The sequence below is a fragment of the Physeter macrocephalus genome, chromosome 1, assembly GCF_002837175.3.
Source record: "Physeter macrocephalus isolate SW-GA chromosome 1, ASM283717v5, whole genome shotgun sequence".
Lineage (NCBI taxonomy): Eukaryota > Metazoa > Chordata > Mammalia > Artiodactyla > Physeteridae > Physeter > Physeter macrocephalus.
This window is the reverse complement of record NC_041214.2, coordinates 98,535,752-98,563,068: the sequence shown is the minus strand read 5'-3', so window position 1 is coordinate 98,563,068 and position 27,317 is coordinate 98,535,752. Positions and strand designations below refer to the sequence as shown.

General features: G+C 40.0%; 1 protein-coding gene across 1 annotated transcript in view; it reads left to right on the top strand.

Annotated features, from left to right (window-relative positions):
• Positions 1–22,850, top strand: part of GAP43 (growth associated protein 43) — a 43,535-nt gene extending 20,685 nt beyond the window's left edge. Inside the window, exon 3 of the mRNA XM_055085495.1 lies at positions 22,762–22,850. Within this exon, the coding sequence (XP_054941470.1) occupies positions 22,762–22,850 (89 nt within the window). The remainder of the gene's footprint in view (positions 1–22,761) is intronic.
• The last annotated feature ends 4,467 nt before the right edge of the window (positions 22,851–27,317 follow it).

Below are 27,317 nucleotides of genomic sequence, written 5' to 3'. Positions count from 1 at the left end.
TCAAATGTTTTGATTAATAATTGCCATCATATCTTTATTGGATTTCCAATTGGGAAAGGTTTGGGATATAATAAAATATATACAACATTAGAAGTATAGTAATCATAGTCATAAAATGCTTCAGGACCTTTATACGAATGTCAATTTTTATTGTGTTGCAGAAGTGTTAGTTGATAAAGATGTCTGTTTGACAGCATGACAGATGAACTGTTTTTGTGACATAGAGATATCAATGCCTTAGCACTTTGAACTTTATATATTTCAAAGTACTGTATGTGAACCACCACTGAAGCTCCATGTAATCAGAAAAAAATCTTTTGGGGTCTTTCAGAGTTAAAGAATATTAGTGCTTGGAAAACCTCAAACTCATTAAACACTGTGGATCCCTAGACTAAGTTTTTATTAAACCAGAACCTTACGCTGTGTGGAAAATGAAATATGACACTCCCTTGAGGTGATTCAATCCAAATCTGCCATAGAGCACTGTGAGAGTGGATCAAGGTTGGCAGAATTTTCATTATAGTTGCTCAAACAATCTTTTTTACGCTTTTAGTCTCCAGAACCAGTAATAGAACGTGTTCACAAGGACCATATCTTATTAAGGATTAAAAGAAGTGATGGTAAGGACTGTTCAAGTTAATACTTACTGAACACATCAACTAAGCATTTTATATGTATCATACTTTACAACAATCCTATGAAGTAGGTACTATCCCCATTCAGTAGATGAAGAAATCAAGGTACAGAGGAGTTATATAACATGCTCAAAGTATCACATTTGGGAAGTGGTGGGTTCTCAATTCAAACTCAGGCTGTCAGGCTCCTGACTCTGTATTCATCAGAGTTGTCTACATTCACTGGCTCAAATTTGTTTCTTCCCAATCTTGAATCCACAGCAATCACACCTACCCTCTCACCCTCCAATGAAACTTTTGCCAAAGTCACAGATGACTTCCTCATTGCTAAAATCCAGTGGTCCATTCCATGGCTCGTCTTCTTTGGCCTACCAATAACATTTCATAGTTGATCACTTTCTACTCTTTGAAGTACTTTAGTTACTGTTCTTCCAGCACATTACCTATTACTGATTTTTTCTGCTAACACATTGGCTATTCCTTTACAGTTTCTCTTGTCCTTGCTTCTTCATCTCCTGGTTTCTCATTGTTGGAGTCTCTCACAGCTCAGTCTTGGACCTCCTCTTCTCCATCTACATTTACTCTTTTTTTTTTTTTTTTTTTTTTTTTGTGGTACGCGGGCCTCTCACTGTTGTGGCCTCTCCCGTTGGGGAGCACAGGCTCCGGACGCGCAGACTCAGCGGCCAAGGCTCACAGGCCCAGCCGCTCCGCGGCATGTGGGATCTTCCCGGACCGGGGCGCGAACCTGTGTCCCCTGCATCGGCAGGCGGACTCTCAACCACTGCGCCACCAGGGAAGCCCTACATTTACTCTTTTGGTGATTGCTCCTAGTCCAAGGCTTCAAATATTGCCTACAACCTGATAAATCCCAATGATCCCTCAGTAACCCAGACCCTCTCTCCCCACTCCAGACCACCGCTTACTTAACTTGTGTATCGAATAGACACCACAAACCAAACATTTTGAAAACCAAACTCCTATCTTTTCTCCCTGAACCTGCAACTTCTCGAGTCTCCCCACCTCAGGAAATGGCAAGCTCACCTTTTCCTGAACCTCAGGCCACCTATCTTGGAATTATCCCCGACTCTTTTGTCTTTTCCAATCTTAAATCTGTCAGCAAATTTTGTTGGCTCCACGTTCAAAATATATCTAGGATCTGAGCACAATGTCGCTTTCTCTTGCATCTGTCTCATTTCAATAAAAGCCAAGGTCTTAACATGGCCTCAGAGCCCTCCATGATTAGCGTCTCACAGAGGTCACCACTCGGAGTGCACTTTCTCCGCGCCCCTCTCTTGCTCCCTTCCAGCAACATAATGCCTGTGCTACAGCCCCGGCAAACCACATGTGCTCACATCCAGGGCGTTTGAACTACTGGTCCCTCTGTCTAGAAACTGCCCCCCCCACCCTTTTAGATCCTCATAGATTCCACTCTCTAACCTTCTTCAGCTTCTGTTCACATGTCACCGTCTCAACGAGACTTTCCCTCTGATGGAGATTGTCACACCACCCTCATTCCATCACTCTCTATTCTCCTTCCCCACATTATGTTTTTCATAGCTCTTACCACCACCTGACATGCTATATATTTTACCTGTTAATCTATGGAATAATATAAGCTCCACGAACAGGGTATTTTTTGCTTTATTATTATTTTGTACTCCACTATACCCCAGCAACTAGAATAGGAACAGAATGCTCAGTAGAAGTGTGAGGAGGAAGGTGCCTCCTTAGTCAAACAGAGTAGCTGAGTCAGTGCTGACGGTCAGTGCCTAGGTGGCAAAGGTAACCCAAAGTCCCCTAACATTCAGTTGGTTTACTCCTTATCACCACTGAAGGAACTTCTCCTCTGCCTCCTGGACAGACATTCCTCCATCATCCTCTTCCCTTGCAAGTTCCTTGGAGACTCCTATAATTCTTACATGTAATACCATCTCTCCTAGGGACTGGAAGATGTTGGCAGCTGGACGGTGACTATAACCGGGCTGTCAGTGGCACCAGAGGACCAGATCTGTGTCCTAGTCTCGCTGCTTTATAGTCACTCCCTACATGGAACACAATCATAGGGAAGAAAGTGGTTTCATCTCCCCATGCAAAGTATCCATCTCTAAAAGAGGACCATTTTAGCAATTCCAGACCACTGGGAGTTCTGCCCTGATTGAAAATAGATGACATAAACACATCTTTGCTTAGGAGGGAGCTGCTTTCTCTCAGGTTAAGTCATCAAATCAAAGTCATGAAAGCTTTAATGTCTAATAAGGAGTCTCTGGTGGATTAAAATGTTCTACTTATTACAAATGATAGTTAACTCAGTATTTACTTATTAGTAGCCCTTTCTGAGTATGTTGAATTTGCCTACATGTTGCTTATAGCTAAATATGGTTGGAACATTTTTTCATACAGGAGCATTTCTTCAGAGGAAACACTGCATAAAATATATATATATATATGTATGTATGTATATACACACACACACACACACACACACACACACACACATCTCTTGGTTTTTTTTCTTTTGTTTTGTTTTGTGGTACGCGGGCCTCTCACTGTTGGGTCTCTCCCGTTGCGGAGCACAGGCTCCGGACGCGCAGGCTCAGCGGCCGTGGCTCACGGGTCCAGCCGCTCCGCGGCATGTGGGATCTTCCCGGACCGGGGCACGAACCCGCGTCCCCTGCATCGGCAGGCGGACTCTCAACCACTGCGCCACCAGGGAAGCCCTATCTCTTGGTTTTGATCAGTCAGAGTCCAAGGGTTAATTCTCACACCATCTATTAGCTTTGCACAATTTAGGAAACAATTTTGTGACCCGGATAACACCAATAAAATTAGCAGGTCTTCTGTTAGACTCCAACTGTGATGGATAAGATTGCCTGAGTAAAGGCAAAACACTGTGAGACAGACAATAAATGTAGTCTGTATAGCTGTAGACAAACTTTGGTGAGAAAGGGCTGCTCTGCGTCACCAAAGGGTCTGGGGGTCCCTGGTGGGGAGGGTTGCATGTGGTGGTACTTGGTCAAGGAAGTGGAGTGGAGAGATGGCGTTGGGGAGTGGGAATGGGTACAAAATCAGGTGGTGAGAGGGGTGGAGGGGAGGGGTGCCAGTGTTACCTGAAAATCCCCATCCAAAAAGAATGTGTGGTGGGAAGGGACCAGGGTTACAGCAAGCAACTGTAACACTTGAAAATCTATGGATTGGAAACCTCTGATGATAGGCATCTGTCTATGAAGAAGAGAACAAAATACATTTAGATGACAGATGATTTGGTCCTAAACAGGTATCTCTTCATTTCTTACTCATTCCCTCAACAATCCTACCACCAACCTCCTTTATTTAAACAGCATCCTAACCCTTTCCTAGGACAAAGGAAAATGGGAGCAGCAGGAAGGGAGGACACTTCATGTACAGAGCTGTGAGTATTCTTTATCTCTAAGTGCTTGTAAAAGTGACAACCATTCTTGGGGACCGGAATTTCCCACTCGCAAGGCTGCCTCAGGCAATTGTTGATCATGTCTGTTTACTGTCAAAAGCTTTGGTTTACTGAGGAGGTTTATGGGAATGTAATCATTCCAACTCAGCGCTTCATCTTTAGCAACCTGTGTCCTGACACCTGCTGGGTATGGCACATTTGTATCTTGTCACCACTTGTGGAATGTGCCTGAGAAAAATGGTAAGCGGGATAATGCCCCCATTTCACAGAGAGTTGTGTTTCCTCTTGCTCTCTCCCCTGTTACTCTAACACTCTCTCGCCATTATCCCAACCTTCCTTCCTCTCTCCGCCACCACCAAGCTCCCAACAGGATCTCCTGAGAGTTGTTACTCCTCAGCCCATCAGTCAAAGTTGTGGGTTTCCATGGTTACCAGGCAGCTGGTGTCTAGACACTCTGAGAGATGCCTTGCAATTGATCTGTGGATCTAGCTTCTATCACACACACCCTTCCCCTCCCACCTCCTCTTTCCTCCCATTTCCTCTTTATTTACAGCAGGCAGTAATGCCAACACAGGATGGAATTTCCTTTTGACAGGCCATTAAAGGAAGGAGGGGAAGAGAGAGAGAGGGTGAAAAACTCAAACTTGCTGTCTCGTCATATCAGGGAAGTGAGAAAACAACTGAAATGACAGACCCGATGTGGCCCGCTCTTTCTTCCTCAGGAAAGATTTTATTTAATTAAAATATGTTAAATTAGGAAACAGTGCCACTAGTCCATTGGGAGCCATCAGCATCTTTAAGAGCCAGTAAAACCTTTCAGGATAGGGCTTCAGCTGATGACACTGGACTGAGGTAGAATCTTTTCACTGTCTCTGGGCAATCAATGTAATTTCTCTTTCTATGCTCAGGGGAATCACACATTGGTTAAGTATGACAAGAGGGAGAACTCTGGAGGCGGATACAGGCAATTACAAGGAAAGACCTGAACACTGACACCTCAAATCTGGAAAAGTTAAGTTTAATTTCTCCCCTGTTTCCTCCCAAGAAAGAGAAAAGCAGCTCCTAACAGCCAGGATCTGGCCTGGCACCCAAAGGTGGGCCTTAGTCTTCTCCTATTAACATACACCGTTTCATAGAACACAACACTGGACTTTGTGTGATGGTTCCAGACAAAGCAAGACCCCTGTAATCACATCTGAACACGGACTAAGTATGGACATTGTCTAAACCATAAAATGGCCAAATATTTCCCTAGCCTGGCTGTATGAATGATAATGCTTACCTCATTCTTCCTTCCTTCTAGATACTATTTATTAAGATGACCAATCATAGGGACTTCCCTGGTGGCACAGTGGTTAAGAATCCACCTACCAATGCAGGGGATACAGGTTCGATCCCTGGTCTGGGAAGATCCCACATGCTGCGGGGCAACTAAGCCCGTGCGCCACAACTACTGAGCCTGCGTGCCACAACTACTGAAGCCCACATGCCTAGAGCCTGTGCTCTGCAACAAGAGAAGCTACCGCAGTGAGAAGCCCGTGCACCACAATGAAGAGTAGTCCCCGCTCCCCGCAACTAGAGAAAGCCTGAACACAACAACGAAGACCCAACACAGCCAAAAATAAATAAATTAAAAAATTAATTTTAAAAAAGTGATGCCAAAAAAAAAAGATGCCCAATCATAAAATGACACCTATTTTTTGATAGCATCCAATAAAGAGCAAAGCTCTGCTTCCTTGAATCTACCTCCAAATCCTGTAGCACAAGCCCAGATAAGTCCGTTCTAACCCCCTCTTACTGCCATGCCTCATGGTTCCATGTTGTGTGCTCTCCCTAGCTGTGACGTGTCAATAGACCAAGCTGTGTTCAACTATGGGTATGTTCCTAGTAGTCTTTTGTGAGACTCTGCCACATAAAATTTATTTCTACATTATGATTTATACTCAAGTTAGCTTCAGTAAAAAAGTCATTTTCTCCCACATTTTCAGAATATTTTCAATACTTTATCCCCAAATTTATTACTAACTCTCCCTGAGTTCACCAATTCTCCTTCTAAGATCTCATAAAAATTTAACCTAGAAAACAAAATTAACTGCTATTTTATTTTTCCTATCCCTAGTATTTTCTTGTGTTTGGTCTCAACATTGGACAAGAAGGCCCAGGTCCATGGATGAGTTTAAAAGCCTTTGGGAATTCTATGAACTTAGCAGTGATGGCAAAGACATGAGGGTCAGAGAGCAGACATAAAACATGTCCAAGCAAATTATAGTGAGACTACGACCAAAAAATTTTATTTAGTATACTTTCATTTAAATAGCAAGGAAAGTCATGTCCCGTCTTTTAGACTCAGTGATGTACAATCAATTGTTGGGGCAGCAGCTATCTCCTCTTTCTTTTTGCATTATCATCTGTAGGCTTTAAATAACTATTATAGTTACCCCTATCAGCGACAGCGGAGGAGCATGCAAGAGGGCCACCTTGGAGGCAGAAAGATGTGCTAAGAGATGGCTCTATTGGTTCAGATGTTAGTGTTGCCACCACCCCCTGAAGTGCTAGCCTGGTGTACTGTCCTCTGTCCCTTTAGGCCACACTAGTGAGGTCACTTGCCATCTGTTTTTCAAGTTGAGTTCTATGTCTGGTTCTGGAATCAATGTCATTTTCATTCCTAGACTAGGAAGAATTAAAGAACCCTACACACAATTGGCTCAGGCTCAAGTCAACTTGTGCCCAAACACCAATAATTGGTGTCTCACTTGGGAACAGTTCCACTAACTAAACTTCATCTTGGTTTTGCTCTACCTAGGTCCCTGTCTCATTCATTTCATTTGTACTCGGATTTCTCTTGAGACTAAGACCCTGCCTTATTCTCATCCTGTCTCCTAGAGATGGGAATCTTGTTCTTGGTCCCATGATTAGGGGACCCTATTGCTGGCTGAGAGACTTGCCCACATGTCCATCCATGGTCTATGTATACTGGCCTCTTTCTAGCTGCTTTGTTCTATCAGCTTCCAACGCCTGTTGACTACCCTTGCTGTTGACTTTCTATTTGACTATTGCCTTTAACCATATATACTTCAGATATTGTGTTATTATTACTCACCTGTCCTTCCTTTCTCTGACTACTACTGGCCCCCTGCCCAAGCTGTAGTAGTATCGCTAGTCTCTTTTCCCTGTGAGTTTGGCACATTTTTCATCAAGTATATCAGTTCAGTACTTATATTTGTTTTTTCCATTTCATGGCCTCAATTGGAAATATGTGTTGCTGAGAAAGGAGAATCAATAGACACAGATAGATGCACCTAGAGAGGGAGGATTTTAAACTTGGATCTCTGAAAGAATGATAAGGCCAATCTCATTATATTTGTAGCGATAGTGGTTGTGTGATGTCCAGTATAGACTGAGATATAGAATTGGAGCCAGGAGTAGAGTCAAGGATGTAGAGAAGTATTTGGCAGTAGAAATTGGAATTTGATGTATACGAGGCCAGGAGTCATTACAGCTTGTGTTAAAGAAAGTAATATGCTTACAGTGATGTATAGGGATTAACAATATGACAGTGATAATATAAATGTGGTGGTTACCTGGTTATGGGGTCGGGGTCAAAGTCATTAGAGAGAATGAGTTATTTGATGCAGAGCCTGCAAAGAGAATGTAGAATTGAATCTTGGATTGTGTCTTGTTAGGGGATAAGGAACAAACACTAGACCCAGAATGGCAAAGAAAAGTGAGGAAACAGCAAACACAGATCCAGAACATGGTCTTCATTAAAGTTAAGAAAAAAGGAATATTTTAAGAAGATGTCAAAAACAAAAATACACCAACAATTAAGGAGTTGGTTTTGTTCAAACTATTGCAATAGGGAACCCAGCTCCCAAGATCACAGTGTCTTGGCAGGGTGGCTTTCCCTTAGACTTTTATAGGAGGAGTAGACAAATTACAGGTGGGGTGATTTACAAATGAGGTTATTTTGCAATCAGAGGAAGTCTAGTGAGTTAGCTGAACAAGATTTATTTGTCACTGGTCTACCTTGTAGAGACAAACAAACAAAAAAAATAGACAAACAATTCTAACCTCATTCATGAAACAAAGAATAGAAAGTTCAAGGCAAAGGAGGAAAGATCTATGTTTGGCCTTGTTACAGGTAAACAAGGGAGTCACCCATGAGTCTTCTGGATGAGGCAAACACAGATCCAGAACATGGTCTTCATTAAAGTTAAGAAAAAAGGAATATTTTAAGAAGATGTCAAAAACAAAAATACACCAACAATTAAGGAGTTGGTTTTGTTCAAACTATTGCAATAGGGAACCCAGCTCCCAAGATCACAGTGTCTTGGCAGGGTGGCTTTCCCTTAGACTTTTATAGGAGGAGTAGACAAATTACAGGTGGGGTGATTTACAAATGAGGTTATTTTGCAATCAGAGGAAGTCTAGTGAGTTAGCTGAACAAGATTTATTTGTCACTGGTCTACCTTGTAGAGACAAACAAACAAAAAAAATAGACAAACAATTCTAACCTCATTCATGAAACAAAGAATAGAAAGTTCAAGGCAAAGGAGGAAAGATCTATGTTTGGCCTTGTTACAGGTAAACAAGGGAGTCACCCATGAGTCTTCTGGATGAGAGAGAGTGGACAGCAGATCATATGGAGAAGAGTATTTTACAGTAAGCCATTTCCTAGAGCGTAAAAGGATGGGGAGACTTCAGAAAACAAAAGGTTGGGAGAATTTCTTAACTGCCTCTATTTTCTGGAGCATAGAGCTCAAGTAAAAGTCAATACTGTCAAAAGGAGTAGTCAGAAAAAGATCAAGAGCAATGGTAAATGAGAAAAGGCCGTATGATGTGGATATCATTTTGAGGGAGGGGGTGAATTTGAGGAGAGCACTGTTAGAAAAATGATAGAATTGAAGTCAGCTCCTAGAGAACTAAGAGAGGTGAGATGAAGAAAAGGCGTAATTTGAATTTATTTTTTCATGAAGTTTGTTGATTGAAGAGGAAAAGAACAGGTTGGTAAATTTCTTGAAGAAAGAGGCTGTTATCTTTGCATTTTGCGACTGTCTTGTACAAAAGAAAACATATTGAGGACATATTTTGTTCTGTGTTATTCTAGAGGAAAGAACTCCATAAAAACTTAGGAGAGGTAGGTGTTAGCTGACTATCAGGAAGAATTTACAGTTAGAGCTGGAGTGGCCTGTTGAAGCAGAGTCTGCCTGTCTGCTAGGAGGATTCTGGGAGATTCCTGTATTAGGTGAGTTGTTGCTGGCGGGTCTCCAGAGCCCCTTTCTATTCTAAGGTCTCTGTATGCAGTCTGATTACTTTCAAATAAATAGGGTTTTGAAAGAAAGAAGAGAGTAGGAGGTAGATTCTAGACATAAGGTATGTCTTAGAAAATAGTTTTATTAGAGAAAAAAAAGAGAGAAAGCCTTCAGCAGGATGATTTTTCCAATGGCAGTGCTATAGGATGGGCAGGACACATATGATTCTATGGTTCTATCTAAGGTAAGCTATAGACTCACCATGAATCTTTATTCTTTAACTGCTCATGGTCCCAATGTCTCTAAATAACCAAGGCTATTACATTCTTTGCCACTAAATATAAGAGCTCTGAGCTCTTTACTAGAAAGAGAGAAATCAGTACAAATATGAATATCACTTTTTCGATATAGTTCTGGTTGTGTTCCAGTGAGTACTATTGATTCTTAAAGCAATTTTTCATTCAAAGGCAGTGCTATAATTTGACAGGCCCTAGGAAGCCAAAATACACAATGAGTGCAAAATGAATTGTCCCAGCAAGAGATGGGGATTGCATCTATTTACCTGCACACAAGCATATAACACAAACAACTTTTATAGGGCTTTCTTGTTACAATAATAATTTTTAAAATTAATTTCAAAATTGAGTTAACCTTCTCAGTGGGCTTTTGAACACTCTGCTTTCATTGGGAAGTGGAGGGGGTGATAGATGGGGGAATGATATGCACTTTTATTTGCTCTTATCAGGACATAGTACTGATCTCTTACAGATTTCTAGGTATGACAGCATTTGTAGTAATTTCAGCTACTTCTGGACTTTCATTACCCAGCAACTCTTTAGTCATTGAGTTTATGAAACCTGCCATAATCACTGATTACTATTCAGCCTAAGGCACCAATTTTAGAGGTCCCCACTTTTTCCCCTCTCTATATAGAATATCCACATCACCTCTCACCAGTTGTGCATAATGTATTGAAGTTTGATGCAACAGTAATCCTCAGCCCTGGTTCTGCAAGCCTCCAGAGCATCTAAAATTACTTCTGGTAGCTCTTAAAGTAAAATTATATTGAGTTTACCTTTATTTCACAAAGGAGAGAAGGAATGGAGGGAGTGATGGGGAAGGAGTGAGGGAGGAACAGACTTACACAGTGCATTTAGGATTACTGGAGAGGGATGCCAGTTAAAATCAAGCAGTGGAATTCATCATCCTCAAAGGTTGTGAGAGACATTATGGTGTTATGGGAGGATCACTGAATTCTCATTAGCTGTGAGACTTTGGGCAAGTCACAGAAATGCTCTACCTTCAGTTTTTCTCAGAGGGAGTGAGGGGCTGAGATCAGATAATCTCTAAGATCTCCTTCAGCTTTCATTATTCCGTAATTTTACAGTTAGGAGCTCACTCCATAACAATATATACAGATTTTGTATTTTTGTCCTGAATTATGTGGTTTATCCATTTGCAATGATAAAATTAGCAAGAGAACTGCCAAGTCTTTAGTTTTCTTTGTGCTGTGTAGATACAGCCATAAGGGAAAATTAAACAACACAGATAAGTAATTGTCTAGCTAATCTCAGTTACTACCCAAACACATCATGGTGAGACATGGCAAGGCATGAGCTGAATATGACTCATAAGTATAGTGCTTCTCTTTTAAAATTTAAATGTTATCCAAGCAATAGATATTCATATGTAGGAAAAATTCTTGGGCAGCTGTAGTCACTACTGGAATGACCCTTATAGCGTTAGAATTATTTCTAGTTTGGGTTTCTATATTTTAACTGTGGAGTCACATAATCAAATCATGTAATCAAATATCAGATCATGAGATTTGGCAAATTTGCTTTTAAAGACAAATGTTGAAAATATTTGTAATATTTTTTGTAATATGGCATATTAACTCAACATATGTTAAAACATTACAAATCATTGGTTGAATTTTTAAAACCAGTATAATCTAGAAAATAGTTCACTAACTTTCTCAAGGTGTGACAAACACAAATTACTACACTGTTGTAACTGATCACTAGATAAGATCTAGGATGACTCGTTGAAAACAGTGAGCATAATAGAAATATCTAAGGAAACACAATTGTTTGAAATGGCTGGTATAATACCTAAGCAGCCTGTTTGGATAAATGTGAAAAACTTCAAGAAAAAATAGCTAAGAGAGTAGATTCAATGAAAAATGACCAACAAACATAATTAGCCTGTCCGACATTTCCTCATCTCCTAAGTATGGGCCTAAATAATTAACATCAAATACATGAAGTTTGATTTTTAGAAAATTATTAACTTTCTCTGAAATGCAGGAAGAGGAATTATGAATAAACTTTAGTGGGGAAAAAAAATGCTAACTTCAGTCAGGTTTGATCAAGATTCCAAAAGAAGCATGGCGTTTCTCTGCCTGTAATTCTTGTAAGAAAGTGGCCACTTCCTACTCCATCTTTAATCTCTTTACTCTTCAAGGTTTGCTGGAATTCCATGCTTGAGAAATCCCAGAAACGAGACAGCACAGTGCATAGGCAGAAGGAATAACCCCCTCAGAGCAGTCTTCCACAGAGCCCTAGGGATTTTGCCCCCAGACATGCCTTGTCCACAGAAATGGAAAGTTCTTTCTCATAATAAAGCTGAAAAATTTCACTGTAAATGATCATTTTCCTTAAGGTTAAGGGACAAGAAGTCCTAGGTTTCTTTCAAGTCTTGGGTTCAATAACTATAATGAATCAGGGAATTTTTCTTAAAATTGGATGTACTGTCTTAAGCCTGGATAATTGCCATCCCCTCTGTAACTTGCCTACTGCAACAAGATTTACTACACATCTGAGGGCAAGGGGTTCCTTGGTTCTTGCTCAGTCAGTATAGTAAATGTACTTTTGCTACAAACTGGAGGGAATCCAATGGAGCGAAGCCCAAGGATAAGGTGGTTTCCTTTGAAATCAACTGACTGCTATTTAAGTGTGAAATAGAGAAGATCGTCCTCTTCTGAAGTAGAGGCAATAGCAGAGAAGTTCTTGCCTTTTGAGACATTACTATTTAGCAGCCTTGATTCTTGCATCATAGAATCTTGCCTCTCAAGTTTGGCCAACAGTCAGCTTTGCCCTGGTGATCATTTTTGGACTTTAGACCTTGACTTCAAAGCCTTTTTTTCAAAGAATTATTATTTTTTTACTTTACAAGCAGAAACTTTATAAGGAACAAACTTCTCTCTCCCTTTCTCGGGATACTTGAAGAAAGTTTCTCTTTGGCTCTAGTCTAAGAGTGGATACGCATGAATTAGTGGAGAGAGAGAGAAGCTAATTCTCATTTATTAGGCATGTAGGTGAGCAAGGTAGTGACACCTTGTTAGGTTGTCTTTTTTTTCCTCTCATTTAATGCTCATCACAAATCTATGAGGTAGATATTATTACTTCCACTTTACTGACAAAGGACTAGGAGAGCACAGATGATATATATTGAACACCAGTATGTGAAAGCCCTTAGCACTTGGCTTGGCACATAGTAAACATTAAACCAGTGTTAGTTCCCTCCCACTCACTTAATAATAATCGCCAATATTTATAGAGCAGTTTACTGAAACATGCCATTTATTATTAAGTACTTTAAATAATTAACACATTTGACTGTTTTAGTAACCCCATGAGGTGGGTACCCATATTAATACCAATTACAGATAAGGAAAGTGAGGCAATAAGAGGTTAAATAACTCACTCCAAGTCATGGTGTCAGAGATAGAATTTAAATGCAAATAGCTGGCTCCAGAGCCAGCTGTCCTAACCACTACGCTGTGCCATCTAAAAATAGTGATGCTTATAGTAGATATCTATTTTTTACATTTGGGTTTTTTATATCTGAATAATTTGTTATAAAATTAGAAGAATAAAATTAAAATTAGTAAAAAAAAAAAGGAAGATGATGGAATAATTCTTTCCATGCCTAATGCCTATAAAGCAGAATAATATTTTTTCCTTTACATAATACAATATTTTGAAATTCAGGCATACCTCTGCTATTTGGTCACGGTAACAATACAGGTCCACAGTTTTTATGCTTGAGGTAATTAAGGTTTTATCTACATGACACAAAGCATATTTGGAATTGTCCCCTTTTTTCATCACTTTCGTCCCTCCTATAAATATTAAACGCCTATCTTGTGATAAGCATGACACTAGGAGTTGACTTTAATATAGATGCCTTGATTCATTAAAGATATATATATTTGCCAGCACTTTTCTAAGCATTTGGGATTCATCAGTGAACAAAATAAAAAATCTCTGCCTTTGTGGAGTTCAAATTATTGCAAATGTATCAGACTTTTCATTTGAGAAATTAGTTCACAGTCAAGAAGACTAGAAAAGATACCACAAACTAGGATATAATGCAAGGGATATAATTTCTATACAAATAAAAAGTAGGAAGTGATTAATTCCATGTAGGATAGGTTTGGAGGTATGGAAACATTTGAGCTGGGTCATGAGGGCTGACTAAGCCGCAAACCCAAATGATCCAAACCTTGAAGACTTGCTATGTACATTGACTAAGGAAATTGACTGGCCTGCCTCCTATCTCCAGTCCTTAATTTTTGGTTAAAGGGATAACTTTGGTCCCATTCCCCAGAATCAGAGCCTGAGAAGGGACTCTTGTGCGAATACTTTATTGGTGGAAATCCATAAGGGAATGAAGAAAGAAGAGAAGCCAAGGGAAGAAGACAGTAAAATGGGTTCAGGAAAATCATGGTCTCAGCCTAATCCCACAATCTATGCTGAAGCACAAGTTACATCACAGAGATTGTCTGTGTCTGGAGTCACAGGGGGAAGAAGGGGCATGACCTCTCAGGCACCTCAGGTTGAGGTGATTCTGTTTACACCCCCCGCCCAAGGAGCAGGTGTGGGTCATTGGCAGCCAACGCCTCCAGCAGCTGGGAGCTGGGGACATGAGCCTGGTAAAAGGGATCTGAGAATGTCACCAGCAGCATCTGTAAAAGGAGCCTAGGACATCTGGAAGGTATAGGTAGGGATGTAGAGATGTTGAGAATATTTGAACAGCAAGTGAGGGGAGAGAGAATATTGAGAATTGGATTTTTTGGTATCTCTTTTTGCTTTGGTAGGCCATTTATAAAATCTGCAGTAGTCATTATTTATTTTTTACTTCATTCACTAAAAAAATCTTGAGATGTGAGTAATTTAAATTTAGCAAAATGGAAAAGGTCGCACTGTTAGTTAGGACTCCTGATTTGGAGTTAGTTCTTGAAGACAAATACTTTCTTTTATCTATCTTTTACTATCTTTTATCCTGATTCAAGGAAACTGCTTCCATTTTGAAGTCAGAGTCCAAAAATGTATCTTCCTGGTATAATTTAAGAGTCTTACGCCAGACACTCCTTCCCCTTTTGTTTTTCCAGTGATAGTGTTTTAAAATTTTTAAATGCCTTTAGGCAATGCCTGCTCTTACGAGGCCTCCGTGGACCCCGCCACTGGATTTTACCTATGGTTAGATTTTCACATTAACATTAGCTGCCTGGCACCTTAGACAGTTGAGTTTGTAGAGGCTTAGAGAGATGCAGCTAAGATTTTCTCCTAGCTAGATTCTCCTCACCTGGGATACTATGAGGTGAAAGGGGAGATGCAGAGTTGAACTCTGGTCAGATGGGATTTTGAATTTTTAAATATACATATAATCTACAGAAGAGGGTAAGACAATTTTTAGGCTGAATTTCTTAGGATAGTCACTACTAGCAATACACTATATCACAACATCATTTCTCTATCCCTGACACAGCCCTTCTCAAAATGTCTCAGTGTCATAGGAGCCGTCATTGTTAGTACTGACTCCCCATTCCTCCACTCCTCCCACATCCTAACGTAAGGAATGCCTTGGAAGATCTACAGATTCAACTGCCAGCTCAGCACAATTTAGCTGAGGGGAGGGATGAAGGAGTATGTCTACCTGACTTTTATGCTAGAGTGGAAATACCCCCCAAATTTTTATTTTTATTTTCAGCCTTTAAAAGTTGACTTATTCACTGTAATAATGATAAGAGATAATGTTAACTCCATTCAGCTTTACATGTTTATACCATCTTGTTCCAAAAATGACTTAAGGCAACTATGCAAGCCACATAAATTGTAATTTTTTATCTTTCTGCGTGTTTCTAACGGAGGAAGAAGGTAGGACACTCATTTTTGATGGTTTGATAGACATTTTGTAGAGAGAATGTTTAAGATGTTTTCAAGGCCAACTTGTACCGTCTTTGACTTTTGTTTTAATTAAAAAAATCTCTGGGTCATTTCTGTTTTAGAATAAAACACTAAATGTTGTTCCAAAGGTTAGAAATCCTAGATTCATTCTCAATTTCTGTAACAGAGTAGATCTATTTAATTAATAAATCACTTGTATTCTTGTTTAGAGACTTTATAGGAACATTCTAGGGGAGAAGCCCTCTTAGTCGTTTATCTGAGAAAGATGATTTTTTTTTTTTTCCTGTGGGAAATTGCTTTTTTTCCTCCTGGGATGAAACTGTTAAACTTGATGGATGTTTTTTACCCAAATCCCACAGGCTGTATTAAAATCTCAACATACTATATGCTGCACTTTAAATTTTATAAAGTGCTTTTAAATACCTTCCTTCAATAAGGCGAGGCAGTCATTATTATCCATACTTCTTATAGATTAGAAAATGGAGGCAAAGGAAAAGTAACTTCTCTGAGGTCAGATGACTAATTGGTAGCAAGGCTAGATAGAAATCAGCTTGGTCCTAGGCCGAAACTTTTTTTTTGTTGTTGTTGTTTTTTTTTTGTGGTACGCGGGCCTCTCACTGTTGTGGCCTCTCCAGTTGCAGAGCGCAGGCTCCGGACGCGCAGGCTCAGCGGCCACGGCTCACGGGCCCAGCCGCTCCGCGGCATGTGGGATCTTCCCGGACCGGGGCACAAACCCGCGTCCCGTGCATCGGCAGGCGGACTCTCAACCACTGCGCCACCAGGGAAGCCCTAGGCCGAAACTTTTGAGAGAAGTAGACTTGTATATGTATATTTCAGATATCACTGGGACCTCGCCTCTGAATTTTCTCCTTGGTTAGGTTTTGTTTGCTACTCTTTGAAATCCTCAAGTGAGTAGTGTGATAAACAATAGGATTATTTGCTTTCAAAGTCTCAGAAAGCAGGGAGTTGGGAGCATAGGTGATACTTGCACCACTCTGCTGACACAAAATGCTGTATACTGGCTCAGTGTTTTGAGAGGGACTTGAAATGGAAAACATGGCAAAAATGAAAAACAAAAAAGCATAGCAAAATGTGACCACCCAAAGCCATGATCCAGGCTCCAGACTGATATCTGGTACACAGCTCAAGAGGAAGACCATGTAAGTAACAAAGGGACATATGTGAGGTAGCTACAGAATGTTGTTTTTATTACTTTCCTTTGAGCCTTTGAGGTAATGATGCTTAATATTCAAGAAAAGTGAAAATCAAAAGGGAAAGGAAGCAAACAGCCCAGCCCAGTGGTGATTGGTAGAGTAATTGTGGGCATGGCCCCAGGATGATAGCAGCTTCTATTTAATCAATGTTGACAAGGCTGGGGAGAGCTGGGCAGGTCCCAAGAGGTAATGTTTTACTGGGAAATCCACTCAACCTAATTTCAGTAATGTAGGGCTGTGGAGGGGCCTGGACCGGTGCCAGTAAACAGGGCCATTAGAGCTCAGTGTAGGCAATGGCAGCTGGGAACACCGCCATCTCTCCAGCAGCACTGCAGCCGGGCTGCCTGGCTGAGCACACAAGCAGCCGCTGCTGCATATGCTCCTGGTATTTGCTCACTAACAGAATGTGCAGACGTGCTATTCTCACCCTTTCAAGGAAATGAATGGAATGCATAAAGACAAGAGCTGCTTCCAGAATCTATTTCAGCAAGAATCAGAGAGCCAGTTAGAGGCACGTATTTCAAGGACCACTGTGAAATCATCCACCGGGGTCCCCTACCACCACCCGGTTCCAAATGGATATAGAAATGACTTTCATTTTTATTGCTGTCTTAATGTGGTCTTGATCTTTCTTAGGACTGGTAGTCGTGGGTCAAGAATAAGAAAACTACTAGAGTTTTCCATATTTCAAAATTTATGAGATTCATTAGAGACGCTCAACTTTGCAAATCCAAGAGAAGTGGCCTAGGAGAAAATAAGCCCCTTTGCGCTGAGGTCTTCTTGTCTAGATATTACTTTTTCCTTTATCACCCCTTCTCCCACAAACAATAATTACTAGCATGTGAATTCCAAGAAGGCAGAGCTTTTTGCTTGGTGTTTTCATTGTATCACCACTGCACAGCATTGCATTTGAAATGCATGGCACAGTGTGTGTCATGGAGTAAAGGCCCAGGACCTTTTATTGAATAAATAAGTGAATTAATGAACACATTTATTTCTTCCTTTTTGAAGCAACCTTCAACTCTAGAACATGAAGAATACATGGCTTTACTGTCATGATGTTAACTTTCTCTTTTTAAAGTAACATGGAAATGGTAAAATTCACGGCAGCTGCTACTGAACATAGTTATTTCTAAGAGGTCTTTGGGCCCAGAAGAAGTAATGTTTTTGTCAAGGCTCACATGCCAAGGCTGGAGAAGGGTATAGCTCTGTATCAGATTCTAACATTATCTCTTCAAATTGACTGTAATTTTTGAGAATTTATTTAATACAAATAAAAATTATTAAAATTGCTCAATTTTATTTTATTAAGAGACAAATTTTCCCCCTTTTAGACCAAACTGCTAAAACACATCATCAGTTTTTGCTTTATTTATTTATTTGGGGGCATAGTCTATATCATAATAAAATTTGGATTTCAGGGTTGATTTCTGGGGTGAAGACTGATTTGGGGGAAGAAACCCATCCTAGGTAGAATAATAATGATTCCTAGTGAGGATGCTCGCTAGTCACATGATATATACACATAGATAGGAGATATATACAGTCGACCCTTGAACAACACAGGTTTGAACTGCACAGGTCCACTTATATGTGGATTCATTTTAATAGTGAATGCTACAGTACTACACGATCCATGTTGGTTGAATCTATGGATGTTGGATGTTGGATACAGAGGAACTGCAGGTACGGATGAACCATGGATACGGAGGGCCCACTATAAATTATACATGGATTATTTTCAACTACACAGAGGGTCGGCGCCCCCAACCCAGTTGTTGTTCAAGGGTCACTTTCTTTTCCTGTAATGCCTTAACCAAATAACAGTATTAATTTTAGGTTTTCATATTTAATATGAGTAAAAGTACTACTCAGAGCTAAACTGAAATAGGGAGAACACTTTCTATTCTTTAACTTGCTGGATTTCAGCTGTCACATCAGGCTTTCCTCATTCGCCAGCTCCGGGCACATTTACTTCCCTCACTTGCTTTATGTCACTTGGTACTGAAAATCCCATTCAGTCTTTAGCTTCCACAGCTTCTTAAGTAACAACTGTCTCAGAAAGAGGCTGAGCCTCTAGATGGGGAATGTGATTATTTACTCTAATTGGATCATGATCACTGGAGTGACCAGCTGGCCTCAGCCATTCATCCATCTTTGAACTCACCATGATGATCAAAGGTTTTGCATAAAATACTAAAAAGAATACATATTAACTCATCTCTAGCATTTACAAATTATGTAATTAGTGCCAGAAAGGGCCAAGACCAGATTTCGTATTATTCAAGACTAATCAGAATTCTTCCCTCCATTCTGAACTGCTTTTACAAAGACCAATTTTTAGACGTCATAGTCTCCAGGCCTACATACCTGTGGACCCCCTGCTATAGCTACTACTCTGAGCCCATTCACCCTTCTTGGGCAAAGGGACGAGCTGGGAGAGCAATGTAAAATAGATGCTACCTAGATGGCGCTGTCCTAGGTTGAAATTCACTGTTGCCATTCACAGGGAGTGTGTTCCTTTATCTTATTGTACATCAGCTTCCCCACCTATAGCTGTGAGAATTAATCAAATGACACAAGTGCACTTAGAACTGTTCTAAACATGTAGGAAATACTCAAATATGATAGCTGTAGCTAAACACTTTATGCAAGGGGTCAGGAAAGTTACAATTTATGGTTCTTTCCATAAAGACCTTCTTGACCTTCTCTGGTCGAATTTGGCCACCTGATATAATGGGGAAACCTGGACAAGTAGAAGACCTAGATTTTAGTCCTGGCTTGACATGAGCAAACCATATGATTTAGAGAAACATCTCTTTATCTGAACTTCAGTTTCCTCTTCTATGAAATGAGGATGTCCTTTCATTCTTTCATTCAGCAAGTATTTATTGAGGGCCGTTCCTGCACGAGGTTCTGTGCTGGACATGGGGGATTCAAAGTTGTACAAAAGTAGATACTGTCGTTACCCTTGAGGACTTATGGTTTAGTCACTGGGTGATCTTAGAGGTCCCTCTCACTGCTAATATTCTATAATTATGGATTTCATCATTGCCTATTATATGCTTATTACAAAAGGCTTAAACAAGAGCAAGGGTATTTACTGGTTTTCTCACTTTTCTTCTCAATACCTAGAAGAATGTCTGGCACATTGCAGGTGTTCGATACCAATTTATAGAACAACTAAATGAATAAATAATTATATTTCAAACACTTTGAAGCATTTGAGGGAAAGAATATGTAGATATTGAAGCTCTTTTAATAAGGAACAGACAGCAATGACTTCCTGTCACAATAAACAGATGCATGTCAAGTTTCACCGTTTCTCCTGGGCCCAGGCAAAGAATGACAAGAGAAAGTGGGGGAATTTGGAAGGATTTAACCTGATTCCACTCCAGAAGTGGACAGAAACTGTGGCTATTTAAAATTATCTGGATCTTTTTTCCTTCTTTTTCTCCTTTTGGATTGTGTTCCCTTATTTCACAAATATACCTCTGTTCTCACCTTAACCAGCCTGATTTCACCTTTTCTCTTGAGTTTCCTAATCTCCTTCAAATCATACATAATAGCTCCCAGGTTTTTATTTTAATAAGAGAGGTTTGAAGTCTTCTCTTGCTCCTGTAGCTAATCCTTCTATGTTCTTCTAGACAGTTTAAATCAATATTCTGTTTCTTTTGCAGTTTGAAGAGGGCACTAAATATGTGGTTTCCTGGAACTGGTAAAGATGATAAACCACTGTGGGCATACCTGTAGCCTCCGAAGTTTGGGCATGGCTAGGGAACTAAATAAATTATCTGAAAGAATTGAAAATTGCTATAAAAAGATCTAACAAATATGGAAGCTTTCTTCTGATAGAAAATTAAATGATCCATTAGCACACCAAAGTTCTATAATACATGAGGAACACTGCTGGTGTATACATAGAGTATTATGAAGATCAGAACTGAGTTAGTTTCACCCAAAAATTTTTGTTGGAAAATGTGATCAGTGTGCTGGTTCATCAAGAGTTAATAATGATCACCTTGGAGGGATCTAGCTTTAAAAAATTCTTTATGAGTAGTAGTAGATAGCCTCACTAGGATAACTACATTTTGAAAGTAACTTACAGTCTGTTGCAAATCCCACAAAATAAATCAGACTTAAAAACTTTGGTCAAAAACAAGTCATTGTAAGATAAAATGACCTATCATAGTTGCTACTTACCAGACCAGCCTCATTTGATCCTTAAAAAAACACATCTATTTTCAAAACAATAAGCATTTTCTGCTACTGAAGAAACTTAAAAGAATATTATTAGATAGGTGTCCAAAGAAGGAATTCCCAAAATTATATTTAGCAGCAGTGGTCTTGTTTGGATATAAATGTTCAGCTTTATCTGAATATAAATATATAGCTGACTGATTTCAAAGAAACATACATTTTTATGAGCTCTTCTAATGGTCTCCTAAAAGTTCCCCATTTCTCTAGTCTCAACATCTCTCAAGTCTTAGAAATACTTGTGTGAAAAATTGACCCTTGGCTGGCATCTAGGAACCTGAATTTTGAGAGGGTTCTCACCACTTCCTAACTAAGAGTGTTCACTGTGCCTAAACTCTTTGTGCCAACAATGTGGTTTATCCTGGACATCTGTTTTCCTCCTGGGAGTCTGGATTTGGTACATGCTAGGTAGAGGGTGCCTACACAACCAGTCTCCAATAAAAACCCTGGACTTGTAAGCTCAGGTGAGCTTCCCTAGTCTATGACATCTCACACACGTCACACTTCATTGCTGGAGGAATTAAGCACATCTTGTATGAGCCCATGAGGAGAGGACTCATGGAATCTTGTGCCTGATTTCCTCCAAACTTCGCTCCATACAACTTTTCCCTTTGCTTTTTTTGGTTTTATATCCTTTCACTGTAGTAAATGGTAGCCATGAGTAGGACTATATGCTGAGTCTTGTGAGTCCTCCTAGCAAATCGCTGAACCTGGGGGGAGTCTTGGGGACCCTGATACAGGAGTTTAGTTTAATAACAGAGGTGATGTCAAGGCAAATTCTCTTTCCATTAGCTGGCATACTAGTAAGCTGTCTGTAGTATGAAATCAGTTGACTGGGTTCTAGCAGGAAACCAGGCCGAAGAGTAATTAGAAAATCACCTCTTTCCTAGGGAAAAAAATGATCCTTTAAAAAGAAGCAAAGTCTTTCTTATTAAGCAAAACACACTTGCCCTACGGATAAGTGTACTCATTTGGAATGTTTTTGACTGCCAGAAACTAAAAACTACTACAGTGGCTTAAAGAAGTTAGTTATTTGTCTCACATTAATAAGAAAAAGTCTGAGGAAAAGTGTTCAGGAATAGTATGGTCGGTCACAAGTAGGTTTTTTTCTATCTTTCTGCTTCACCATTCTTAGTGTATAGTTTTTATATTCATGGTCACAAGGTGACTGCTACACTACCAGGTAGTTTGATGTCACAGTCATCAGGAATAGGAGAAAGTAAAGAGCAAACACCTCCTCTGGAGCCTTCCCAGGGAAGTCTGTCTCTACCGATTTGGCCATCACTGTGTGACATGGACATCCCTAGCTCCAAGGGGAGCTGAAAATGCAAGTATTTCACTTTCCATCCTTTATAATACTAGAAATAAGGGGTGAGATAGTTGGAATGGATGTTGAATGATCCACATAAAGTATCTGTCATGATAAGTCTGACATTAATGCAAAAGAAATACAAGATCGTTGTGGACCCCGCATGTGTGGATACCTTAACCGTAAGGCTGAGAGATTAAAGACCATGGTAGTTTCTCTTTAATGAACTCCTCGCCCACGATATCACAGCTTTGTTCCTGAGCTCTTCCCTATGTGTCACTGAACAATTTCCTGGGGGTAAACTCTTCTGAACCTGGAAATTACATTACTGAGATAGCAATAATCTCTTTTTATCTTAAATCTTTTATGAAGTGGTATGAAAATAAGAAATGCATTGCACTATCATCTGAACAGATGAGACAAAATACTAACTCTGCTTCCCCCGCCCTAACCCCATCTGTTTTCTTCCTCAGAAGCTGTAGACGAAACCAAACCTAAGGAAAGTGCCCGGCAGGATGAGGGTAAAGGAGAAGAACGCGAGGCGGACCAAGAACATGCCTGAACTTTAAGAAATGGCTTTCCACATCCCCACTCTCCCCTCTCCTGAACCCTGTCACTCCTCACCCTCTTCTCAACTCCTCTCTGAAGTTTCCCTTCCTGTCCTACTCACGTCTGTGAGTCTGTCCTCTCCCACCCACTAGCCCTCTTTCTCTCTGTGTGGCAAACATTTAAAAAAAAAAAAAAAGCAGGAAAGATCCCAAGTCAAACAGTGTGGCTTAAACATTTTTTGTTTCTTGGTGTTGTTATGGCGAGTTTTTGGTAATGATGATCCAATCATTTTGGGAAATTCTTGCACTGTATCCAAGTTTTTTGATCTGGTGCGTGTGGCCCTGTGGGAGTCCACTTTCCTCTCTATCTCTCTCTGTTCCAAGTGTGTGTGCAATGTTCCGTTCATCTGAGGAGTCCAAAATATCGAGTGAATTCAAAACCATTTTTCTTTTCCTCCTTTTCAATGTGATGGAATGAACAAAAAGGAAAAAATTCAAAACCCAGTTTGTTTTGAAAATAAAGAAATAAAGCAAATGTGCCAATTAGCGTTAACTTCCGGCTCTAAGGCTCCTTTTTCAATCTGAATATTAATAAACCATGAGAGTAATCAAACTCCCAATGGCTCTGTGTTTCTGTTCCACCTTCTCATGAGTTGGTTTGACACACTGGGATTCTTACATTTTATCTTTGTTCTGGCATCCCAGTCTGACACCAACCACCCTGACAAAGAAAAGATGGATGAAACCATAAGGCTCCAGTCAGAACCAATGGCGTAGGTCCTTGATGGGGCACTTGGGTGCTATTTTATTTTGTAGGGCTGCTGTAACAAAGTACCACAGACTGGGTGGTTTAAACAACAACAGACATTTATTTGCTAACAGTTCTGGAGGCTTGAAGTCCAAAATCAAGGTGTTGGCAGGGTTGATTCCTTCTCAGAATTGTGAGGGAAGCATCTGCTCCAGGCCTCTCTCCTCAGCCTGTAAATGGCCATCTTCTTCCTATGTCTCTTCACATCGTCTCTGGGTATCTCAATAGCCAGATTTCCCCTTTTTGCCATATTGGATTAGGGCCAACTCTAATGACCTCACCTTAACTTTATTACCTCTGTCAAATCCCTGTCTCCAAATAAGGTTTCATCTGAAGGTATTTGGGGTTAAGATTTCAACATGTGAATTGGGGGATGGAGGGGCACAATTCAACCCATATCAGGCACTAAGACTTGCTTCTACTAAAATCACTTCAGCATATTTTCATGACTCAGGAGAAGTATCTAATGGAAAGTTATGCATAACTCTTAGAAACCCGCAGGCTTTTGTTTAGATAATTTATTTTTAACCCAAGTATTGACATGGTCCATTTAATTTTTTTCAGTTTATTAACTTCTGTTAGACTTATCCCCACACAAGGCAGCTGACAGACTCTTGATTAGTCATAATGATTGTTCCTGCCAATGGTGATAGTATACAAAGAAAAGGTCTATATTTAGCACATCTATCCTTTTCAAATTTCCTTCCAGTTTCTGTTTTCTAATACCCTCTACTAGAAGGTAAACAGTTTCCATGAGAAACAAAACAATGTCCCTAAATCTTGAAGCATCTGATGGTGTTCTTTTTCCCTCTAAATTTCCTAAGTCAATCCTGGTACAAATTCTTTTTTTTTTTTTTTTTTTAATAAATTTATTTATTTTTGGCTGTGTTGGGTCTACGTTTCTGTGCATGGGCTTTCTTCAGTTGCGGCGAGGCGGGGGCCACTCTTCATCGCGGTGTGTGGGCCTCTCACCGGCTTCAGACGCGCAGGCTCAGTAGTTGTGACACACGGGCCCAGCCGCTCCGTGGCATGTGGGATCTTTCCAGACCAGAGCTCGAACCCATGTCCTCTGCATTGGCAGGCAGATTCCCAACCACTGCGCCACCAGGGAAGTTCCTGGTACAAATTCTTAACGTCATACTCTGTCCTGACCCTGATTCTCATAGACAAGCATTGCCAATGGACTCCCTTAAGCTTTCTGCATTCATCTGCACATAGAATTTCCCAACAAGGAAGAGAAAATTGTGTCAAAGCCTTCAAAATAATGAAGATCATGGAAATAAGTGATCTTAGGAGATACAACCTACACCTTGGTAACTCTGCTCAGCTTTGTGTGGAGCTGGTGACCAGTTAATGCTTTGAAGAAAGCTGATGTCACATGAAAGATGAGTCCTTACTGGATCAAGGGGTTTTTCCTCATCACTGACACTAAATGGAAGAAGAAATCACAAGGGAAAAGGTCTATAAGGAAAAGCATAAAAAGGTCAAAAGGAAAGCATCAATAACATATTAAAACAATTAAAGAGTTTTGAATTTATTCTGAGTTGGTGTGATTTCCACAGAAGACTTTGCAAGTATCTGGGACTCAATCGTGATCGGATTATGGTCTCATCAGATGTGAGAAAAGGTGTTGAAAAATGTTATCCATGGGTTGGAGCCATATTGGCAGGATATTGCTTTAGGAATTGTTTTACCCCAAAGATTTTTGGTAGGATAAATGTTTTCATTTCTTTCCCAAATCTACACTTCAAAGCAACATTCCTGTGACCTGACACAATTCAACTCCTTCAAAGTATAATTCTAAACTTCTTCCACTGAATCCGTATTCATAGAAAATAATAGTATATGACCTTTTTTTTTTTTTTTTTTTTTTGCGGTATGCGGGCCTCTCACTCTTGTGGCCTCTCCCGTTGCGGAGCACAGGCTCCGGACGCGCAGGCTCAGCGGCCATGGCTCACGGGCCCAGCCGCTCCGCGGCATGTGGGATCTTCCCGGACCAGGGCACGAACCCGTGTCCCCCGCATTGGCAGGCAGACTCTGAACCACTGCGCCACCAGGGAAGCCAAACCTATACTTTCCGTAGTTACTTTGAGGTGATCTAAGGTTTTCTGGTTTTTTTGGTTTTTTTTTAATAGTAGTCTCTTCCCATATTCAGCTCATAAGAGAGACTGAGAGGGGATTACCAAACTCTCTATCTCAACTCCCTAGAGAAAGGCACACTGGAGCTCTCAAAAATGCATTATTTCTAACATCAGCCAGTCCCAGGAAAGCTGGTTTTGCAGTTGACATGGAATCCTGAGCAACAGGAAAATCAGATTAATGAATGATTTCCATAGAGCATTATTAAAATCACCACAAAGTCCATTAACTTTTTTTTTTACCTTCCATACATTGTCTGTTGTCATGGAAACAGCTTCTGCTAAGCTGCCTATAAAAATAATTTAATGATTGGTGACCCTTCTAGCTAAATGTTATCTAATGAACATTAAAACTGTGGGCTTTTTTTATTTCAAAAAAACTCACTTTTTTTCTCTAGGGGATTAAAACTCATACCTGCCTATCATGTAGGAAAAGGCTGCATCCACACTCACCACCTCTTTCAGTCACATATTTACTTGTATATAACTGCAATTTTGTGCTTCCTTCCTAGAAAGAAATTCACAGTCATAAGGAATGAGGGCAAGATTATAGCTATGAGAATGATGAGCCATTAAATGTTCTTGGAGAATTTTATTAAAGTGACAAGGACATTTTAAATGTACATTTTCTAGCAGATTGGTTACCTGGTTTGTTTTTTTACAGGTATGCGTCCTTGTTGGTAAATACAGCATATTTAGTGTCACAGATGGTACCTTACAAAGTACATCTTTGATGAAGTGAGATGCCTCCATACAAAGAAAAATGTTGCCAATTAACATTGCCTTGTATATAATCAGGCTATGAAAGCACATGGGAGTGTCATTAGAACCTTAAAATAATTTTATTGTTTAATTACCCAAATAATACTCTTTCATTGTAGAAAGGTAGAAAATATAAATTAAAAAAAGGAGTTAAAAATAATCTACAGTTTACCATCCAGAACTGAGCATCTAACCATTTAGAGATACATCTTCATATTGACTGTGTGTTTATCTGCCTTCCTCCTTTCCCATATATTATCCACTTATCTATTAAGCTATATGCATATGTGTATATAAGTATATATTTAAAGCTAAAATAGGCTCATGCTGTGCATATTATTTTGTAAACTGCTTTCCACACTGCAGACATTTTCATTCAGACTGCTAAATAAGAGAGGACCTTGTGGTTCCCATGTCTGCTTTCCAGGGCCTTAGTGAAGCCTGAGGTAAAAGGAAAACTGTGCAATTCTGTATACACTTATTAAAATATCATTCTGTATTTTTAACCAAATGGGAAGTTTAATAAAAGCTCTACAGTAAAAAACATAACTATATAGAAAGCTCCACGTTGCCCGATCAGTTGGCACACCATTGTCAGCCCCAACAAACCCGCCTACTGGTGGACATGGGCCGTGTTGCCAGGCCAGGGAGCTGAGGGTTGATGGGGAAGGAATGGTGCCATTGTGCAATAATGCAGGGTCATGAAACAAACAAAGAACAAACAAAATTTTTTATTTGAAATTTTAATATTCTGTTTATCATAGATATTTTTA